The following is an 8,309-nucleotide window of genomic DNA, read 5'->3' as shown; positions in this document are numbered from 1 at the left end:
GAGGCAGACTTAGGAAGAATGTGGGGACAAACACCCCGAGAGAGGGAACAGAGAGCACAGAGGGTTTTAACCTGGCAGAAAGCTCGTCTGGTTTGAGGGAGAGAAAGGAGTTCCACCTGGCTGGTGAATGGAGCAGGGTGGAGTGAGGTTGGATGGGTATAGGTGCCAGATCGACAGACATTTGGAGTGAGTGAGACCCTGGGGGAGCCCAGTGGTGTCGTGGTTACAAGTGAGGCTGCAATCCACATGGTCAGCGGTTTGAAACCACAAGCAGCTCCGAGGGAGAAAGACTGGGATTTCTCCTCCTGTCAACAGTTCCAGTCTTGGGAACCCGCAGGAGGGGTCCTTGTGAGTCAACATGAACTCAATGGCAGTGAGGTTCCGTTTGATTAGGTATGTAGGGGCAAGATCGGATAGGATTTGGAAACACTTACTAAAATCTACCCCTATCATTGGTCATCCTCACCACCGGGCACTGCAGGTGGCCTGGAGTTTCCCCAATATGACGATGCAGCTCCTTATCTCCGCCTCCATCCCACCACGCCTCGCCATGGACCCCAACAGCCTCATCATCTCCCCTCAATTGGAGACCTCGGCCTACGCTATCCTCTCCAACTCCTCCCTGGTCTACCTCTTCCAGCTTGGCTTGGTAAGCTGTCCCCAGGTATGGGCAGATGGGGTGGGCCTGGTCCCAAGCCCAGTCCCTAGCAACCCGGAAGCTATGGGCAATGCTGAGAAGACTGGGGGGACCCAGGTGTGAATCCTACTCACTGTTCAACTGCTTCCGGCTCCTAAGGCATCTATTCCTCTCCTCTTCCTTCATGTACTTGTTTACTTACTCACTCAATGATTCATCCACTCACTTTTCCATTCATTCACTCAATTTTTAAAGCATTCACTGATTCAATCCATCGCTGATTTGAAACATTTTGTATTGTTTTCAATTCACAGGTGCATTTATTTGGACACTCGTGTTTTTGGTCATTCAATCATTCCTTAGCTCATTCATTCCATTATTCATGCATGTATCTCTTGGATCATTCGTTCTATTTGTGTATCTCCCCATGAAGTCACCCATTTACCCAATCCATTCTTCATTTACTCAAGTGTTCATTCTATAACTGACTTAAGCTATCCTGCTTCTGGTCCAAACTGCATTTACTGATTCATTATTCACTATCCATTTACTTCTGCCCTTGTTCATTCATTAATTCATCCATCCACTTGTACATGTAGTGGTTTCTCCAGCAGGTCATCCAGGGAGACCTTGGCTCGTTCATTCATTCGTGTGTTATGTGTCTAGTGTTTTGTTTATTCAAGTTTTCATTCCATTGTTGCTTTGTGCATGTCAGCAATTCCACAAGCACTCGGTAGCGCGCGCCACAACCACTAAGGGTGTGATACAGCCCGTCTGTCCACCCACAAGGGTCTGCGTGGTCCTGTTAAGTCTCAGGCAGGTCTACCCAATCTGGGGCTGAGACCCGTGGGCCCCCACTTTGCAGGTAAAATGGGCCCGGAGGGGTTACTGGCCCAAGGTCATGCAGACAGTAAGAAAGCTGAGGAGGGTGCCTTAGATTTTCTGACTCGCTAAGTTCTTGTTGAATGAAGACGCAAATGAGGAGACCCCTCTCGGAAATGATCGGGGAACTCAGAAATCACCCCAAAAGCAGCACAGAGGAAAGTATAACAGGCTAGCAGTTAGGACTTGTCAACAGCAGTTAAGCAGGAGAACGGCTTGCCATGGGTGGGTTCGGCGGTCGGGCCCAGTGCCGGGGGCTGCTCTGCAGAGCCTGCCTGATGCGGGCCAGCAGGGCAGCCTTGAGCGCATGCGCAGATCTTGGGCAGCGCTGTCCCCACCTGTGCCGTTGCTTTGCAGAACACCAACATGTCTGTGGCGGTTGGTGCCAAGTCCAACAGGCTGGTTGGAGAGTTGCTGATGAAAAACGAGTAAGTGGGCCTGCGGGGAAGGGGCTGCCCACGTGCTCTCGGTGTCCAGGTGAACGTGAAGACATCCCCCACCCCCTCATTCCCTACCCCACTCCCACATAGTGTGCCACGTACCACTTCCTTGCGTCATCACAGCTAAGCCTGGTACTCTGGGAGGTGGGCACCAGCAGCCGTCTTTCGCAGAGTGGCACCGATGCGGGAACGCAGTGACCTGGTAGGCAGCCTTGCGGGCTGCTCAGGGGCATGGCAGTGTTAGTCCCGCAGCCCCGCAGCCTGGGGAACCCTGCAGTCTCAGGCCCACTTGCCTGGCTGGAAAGGGCTAGGGAGGCCATCGCACTCCCCACTGACCACCACCATAGCTCCGCGCCATCCAGAGCCCCCGGCCTTCATGCTGCTTGAAAGCCCTTCTTCACACGCCCCCCTGGGACGCAGGCTGAGCCTGGGGGTAGAGTCCGAACCCCAGCAGCGGAGCTCGGGTGGGAGGTTCTGCTTCTGAGCTCAGCTCGCTGGGCCGGCCCGGAGCTGTTTAAGTCCATTGTCCCTCCCTGCCCGAGGCCGATTGCTCGTCCACAGCATCTCTGTGAGGATCCAGTGAGGGAGTCACGTGTGTGAAGGGTGCAGACCACAGGGTCCCATGTGGATTTGGCCGTTGTTCACATTCCATGATAAAGCAGGTATCTGCGTTTGCAGCCTCCTTAGACCCATTCAGTGCCCGAGGGGCGGTATCATTCACGATGGGAAAAGGGGTGTTGGTGGTGTCCTGCATACTCGGTGACCTGGGATCTGTATGGAGGGCAGTTCGAAACTACCAGCAGCTCCAAGGGAGAAAGACTGGACTTTCTGCTTCTGTACACAGTTCCAGTGGGTCACTACGAGTCAGTATTGACGCGATGGCAGCCAAGTTTAGGGTTTGGTTTGTTTGTTGTTAGGGGGTGTATTACGTGTTCAGTAAACAAGATGGAATAAGATAGAGGAATGGGCAGAAACAACGATCAGAACCGGAGGAGGGAATATATAGAGAAAGAGTCAGACAAATGAAGAGACAGAAAGGGAGAGAAGAAGAGGAAGAAAGAGGGGAGGCTGAGAGGGGAGAGACAGAGATAAGAAGACCCAGCGATAGGGAGAGTAAGATAGGGAGAGACAGCAAAATACAGACATAAAGGGAGGGACGACCCCACCCCCCAAAAAGCAATGACCCTGAGGAAATCTTTAAACCTTGACTGAAGCTACCCCCGAAGTCATCTTTGAGCCAAATCCCGGTCTCTCCTACTTAGGAAAGGACGTCTGAACTGAGCATTATATTGTTTTAAAGGATGGTCTATACCATGTGGTCCAACTAACAGCATCAACTGGAAAGGATCGCTGAGCTGCCGGGGTGGGGTGGGCAATGAGGTCGTGTTCGTGAGGATTACATCACCGGGAAGGGTGGTGGTCCAACCTGAAGGATGTAAGCAGTGTCATGGTGTGTGTTTGGGTGGGTAGGTTCTCACACATACCCACTTCATTTCATTGCAAAGGGAGGGAGGGGGAAGGCGGGAGGCAGGGAGGAGACTCCCAGCGATTCAGAAAGAGGTTGGACACTCGGAGAGCAGATGTGGTGGCCCCAACATCTGGACCTGGGCGCCTGCCTCCTGGCCACAGTCGCGGTGTTTAGACTGTGCCGCGGCCTACATTCCTCCCGTTTCTGCCGAACTGCCTGTCCGGCTCCACCCTGTCCTCCTTCACCTTGAGATTGGCTCCTGAGGTTTACACGCTGTGCGTTTCTCCTTACATTATTTTGACAAGTGTTTCTGCTTCCGAAACATGTGGATTTAATTTTCCTTGAAACACCCATGGGCCTCTCAAGTGGAGGAGCTGGAGCGGACACAGCTGGGTGTTGGCTGGGCCTTGCAGGCATGCTGAGATGTGCAGGGCTGGGTGGGGGCCGAGAACCCAGAGGTCAGGGATCTTGTAGCTGCCAGCTCTTGGTGGGCAAGAGCGAACCTTCCAGCTCTGAGGGGAAGGGCTTTGGCAAAAGGGAAACCTGATTTTGAAATCCTGCTTTCCTCAGGATTCACTGTGTGACTGAGGGTAGGTTGCCTGACCTCTCAGAGTGTCTTTTGCCTCATCTGTAAAATGGAAATGTGATGACCCTTGGCTCTTGGGGTGTTGCAGAAATGCAATGAGATAAAGCACCCAGCATGATACATGATAAACCAAACATAAATCAATAAAACTCACTGCCATTGAGTCATGTCCAACTCATAGTGATCCTATAGTGCAGGGTAGAACTGGCCCTGTGGGTTTCTGAGACTGTAACTGTTTACAGGAGCTGAAAACCTCGTCTTTCTCCCACAGAGCGGCGGTGGTTTCAAACTGCTGCAGTGTAACACGTACCCACTGGGGGTTCAGTAAATAGGCCCATCTCTCCTCCCCCTTGCTCGTGGGTCTCTGTTAACATGCCATCAAGGCTGTAAAAGAATGAGCATTCATTGGCTCAGGCAACTGAAAAGCCCAAGGATTTTAGGCACGGGTGGATCCAGGTGCCCAAATGATGTCCCCAGGTCTCTGGCCTCTTCCTCTCTCAGCTCTGCTTTCCTCTGCACTGGCTTTCTTGCCTGGCAAGCTGGCGCCAAGTGGGAGCAGAAGGGCCCCGGCAAGGTCCCCCTTCCGAAAGTTTGCTGCACACGTCCCGGGGCCAGCTCTTACTGAGCCAGCGTGCGACCTTGGCCATACCGGTGGCAAGGGAGGGCTGCTCTGCTCAGTGTGGCTCAGCAGCACGCAGGCAGAGTGCTCAAGCCTGGAGATGAGGTGAGGCCTCCAAGGGACAGCCAGGAAACTGAGCAGAGAGAGGAAGGTCATGCGCAGCTAGTGCCTCCTGGAGTAGGGCCCTTCTCTGTCCCGGTCCCGCAGCCGGCACTGTGCCCGTGATCTTCTCAGGACAATGGCCGGCTCATCCTCCCTCTCCCTTCCTCGCAGGCTGAACCTGGAACTGAAGCACTCAGAGGTTGGCCCCTTTGAGGTGAGTCTGAGACCCTCCCTCGGTGGCTCCTTCCTTCCCTTAAGCTGTCTTGAGGGCCGCTCCCAGCTCCTGGCGTCATTTCCGCAGACCAGGAACCCGGTGGTATAGTGGGTTCTGTGTGGGGCTGCTCCGAGGGAGAAAGATGAAGCTTTCTACTCCTATGAAGAGGGACTATCTAGCAATCCCACAGGGGCAGTTCTACCCTGCCCTGCAGACTTGCTGTAGGTGGGAACCCACTGGATGGCAGTGAGTTGAGTTCAATGGAATACCATTCGCATGTGAATAACGTTGGGGGGAGCTGTGAGGTGCAGAGAGCCCTGAGCCAGAACCCCTGCTCCAGGATTCCTGTGGGACTGGACTAGTCACTCTCCCTCTCTGCAATTCAGACTCTCCCCATAAGTCCCCAGTCTGTCTCTCTTCGGCCTGAGCTGGCACAGTGAGTTTTAAATAAGATTAAACATGCTCAGTCCACGACAGAAAATGTGTGTAATAAAGGTTTGTTGAGTTAATAAGCAACTGACTTGAATGAGCACCCACTGTGTGCCAGGCACTGCTCTAGGAAATACGGTGCCGCTGAGCGAGACAGAGAATCAACCTGTGGAGGGAGACAGGCACGAGAGAAATGAAGATCATTTCAGTCACGATCAGCGCTCTGAAGACACGAGATGGGGTGAGGTAGCAAGTGATGGAGAGGGTTGAGGGTTGATGGTGCAGTGAATCAAGGCCTCTCTGTGAAGGTGGTATTTAGCCAGGTCCTGACGGATAAGACGGCATCAGCAGACAGACATCACTCACAGGCAGAGGAGGAAAGCAGCAGGAGCAGTGAGCCCGTGGTGGGAAGCAGCACCAGGCCGGCTAGTACGGTGAGAGCGGAGCAAGTGAAGAGAGGAGACGCGGCCGGAGAGCTGGCAGGCACTGGCTCCCTGAGGCCTCCTGGACCTTGGGAGAGGAAGACAGGTTGTGTGGTCATGTTGGAAGTGTGGGGGATTGTTTCACGCAAGGAAGGACATGCGGTCTGAATGACCTATCCCTAATGGCCTCATGTGACCCATTCCATCATCCATGTCAAAGACAAGTAGAGGTCTGGATGACCCATCCCAAATTGCCGCCCATGATCCATTTCCAAAATCATGTCCACATAACCTCTTACCTAAAACCATTCCACATGATAATAGGGTGCACACGCCAGGGGTTACGAGACCAACCATTATGCTGGAGTATGGACCAATCGAGAGGCAAGATAGGGAATGAGGTGAGCCAATGGGGTACTGTTACCTGATCCCTATAAAAATCCAACACCATACCCCTAGATGTCTTTAGAATCATGAAGTGACCCACTTTGTGACTCAAGCACACTTTGCTTATTACATTTTGGCTCGGCTTACTGAAAGAAAAAAAAAGGTGACATGGTGTGATGGGCATGTTTGGAAAAGATCCCACTGGACGAAGAGTGAATTACAGGGAACAAGAGACAGAGCAGGGAACCCAGTGGGGAGGGTGATGTCGTTTTCCAGGTGAGAGGTGATGGGGGTTGGGATTCAGCTGGAAAGAGCGAGAAAGATGAAGGCAATAGGGTCAAGGTTTGACATATGCAAAACTAGATGGGAAGTTTGCTGTGTGGGGTCAGGGGACGGGCACTCAGGAAGGACTCCCCAGTTTTTGACCTGAGCAGTTGAGTGGAAGAGTCCTGGGTCGTACAAATAGTTGAACACTTGGCTGTTAACCAAGAGGTTGCAGATTCAAGCCCACCCAGAGGCACCTTGGCAAATAGACATGATGATCTACTTCCGAAACAAGGCCTAGCGGTTGAAAGCCCTGCAGAGCACGGCTTGACTCTTCCCACTCGTGGGGTCACCCCCAGTTGGAATTAAAGGCAACTGGGGGAACAAGGGGTGGGGCTGAATGAAGAATGGAATCAATGATGAAGGTGATGGGTGGAGGAGGGGAGCAGGTATCACCCAGTCTCTGTGGATGGGAATCTCTGGCCTTCGATAAATAGGCTCAATGCTGCCCTCACCTGGGGCGCTGATAGCCAGCAGCTCAAATGCCCATCACCACCTGCCCTTGTGACCTAGGTAAGGAGCCACTGCCCGATTCTGCTCTGGCCATCTTAACCGCGGGGTCCTGTTCTACCAACCGGACTCCTTTGGAACCCACCACTGCTCTGGGAGACCATTTCCTCTTGTCTCCAGGAAGCTCCCCACGTGCTCCCCCAAGTCAGTCCTCCATCCCAAGGTCCCCTCTCAGTTCGCTGACAATCCAGGCAGCCATTTCCACCTGTTAACATTGCAAAACAGCAAAGGGCTCCAAACAAGCTCATTTTAATTTCATGAATTGACTGCTGCCAAGGCTCTTGGGGGCAGGCTGGACTAAGAGTCCTTAATGAACTTCTGCAGAAAGTAACATGTAAAACAGCCCCATTCCCAGGATTCCAGGGAAGAGCCCCGGGAAGGGAATGTTGTGTCGGCAATGGAAACCTGCAGATTTACAAGTTGTACATGTCACTCTCCCAGGGAATTATCTTGAGGGTTCTAGGTTTATTTTATGATCACCCGTGCAAAGCGGAATGCGGCCCACCCTGTGGCGAAGTCCTTCCTAGTTTGGAGTAGACCTTTCTGGCCCTTTGCTGCGCACATCGAGTGAAAAAGATGAGATGATGTGATTTCGGTGGCCTGCTTTCCTTACTCAAAAGTAGACCAGGGATATCACCGTATCGATATTTAGACAATAGCGTCACCTAATATAATAGTCTTTCTTTTTTTTAAAATAATCTTATTGGAGCTCGTACAACTCTTATCACAATCCATACATCCATCCTTTGTATCAAGCACATTTGTACATTTGTTGCCATCATTTTCAAAACATTTTCTTTCTACCTGAGCCCTTGGTATCAGCACCTCTTTACACACACACACCCCCTCAACACCTCCTTCCTCCACCGTCCCTCCCTCACAAACCCTTGATAATTTATAAATTATTATTATTTTGATAAATTATTATTATTTTGTCATGTCTTACACTGTCCAAAGTCTCCCTTCACCCAATTTTCTGTTGTCTGTCCCCCAGGGAGGGGGTTATATGTAGATCATTGTGATCAGCTCCCCCTTTCTCCCACACCTTCCTCTCCCCTCTTGGTATCGCTACTCTCATTATTGGTTGTGAGGGGTTTATCTGTCCTGGATTCCATGTGTTTCCAGCTCTTCTCTGTATTGGTGTACATCCTCTGGTCTAGCCAGATTTGTAAGGTAGAATTGGGATCATGATAGTGTGGGGAGTGGTAGTGAGGAAGCATTAGAGAACTAAGGGGAAGTTGTATGTTTCATCGTTGCTACATTGCACCCTGACTAGCTCTTCTTCTCCC

General features: G+C 51.9%; 1 protein-coding gene across 1 annotated transcript in view; it reads left to right on the top strand.

The window, feature by feature from the left end:
* The window catches only part of BPI (bactericidal permeability increasing protein), a 38,110-nt gene that overhangs the window by 23,463 nt on the left and 6,338 nt on the right, over positions 1-8,309 (top strand). Inside the window, exons 8-10 of the mRNA XM_030887069.2 lie at positions 482-649; positions 1,877-1,947; positions 4,906-4,948. Of these exons, the coding sequence (XP_030742929.2) occupies positions 482-649; positions 1,877-1,947; positions 4,906-4,948 (282 nt within the window). The remainder of the gene's footprint in view (positions 1-481; positions 650-1,876; positions 1,948-4,905; positions 4,949-8,309) is intronic.

This window comes from Echinops telfairi, unplaced genomic scaffold, assembly GCF_000313985.2.
Source record: "Echinops telfairi isolate 266 unplaced genomic scaffold, ASM31398v2 ScPeMD7_5592;HRSCAF=6446, whole genome shotgun sequence".
In the NCBI taxonomy this organism is placed as follows: domain Eukaryota; kingdom Metazoa; phylum Chordata; class Mammalia; order Afrosoricida; family Tenrecidae; genus Echinops; species Echinops telfairi.
This window is presented reverse-complemented; position numbering and strand designations above follow the sequence as displayed.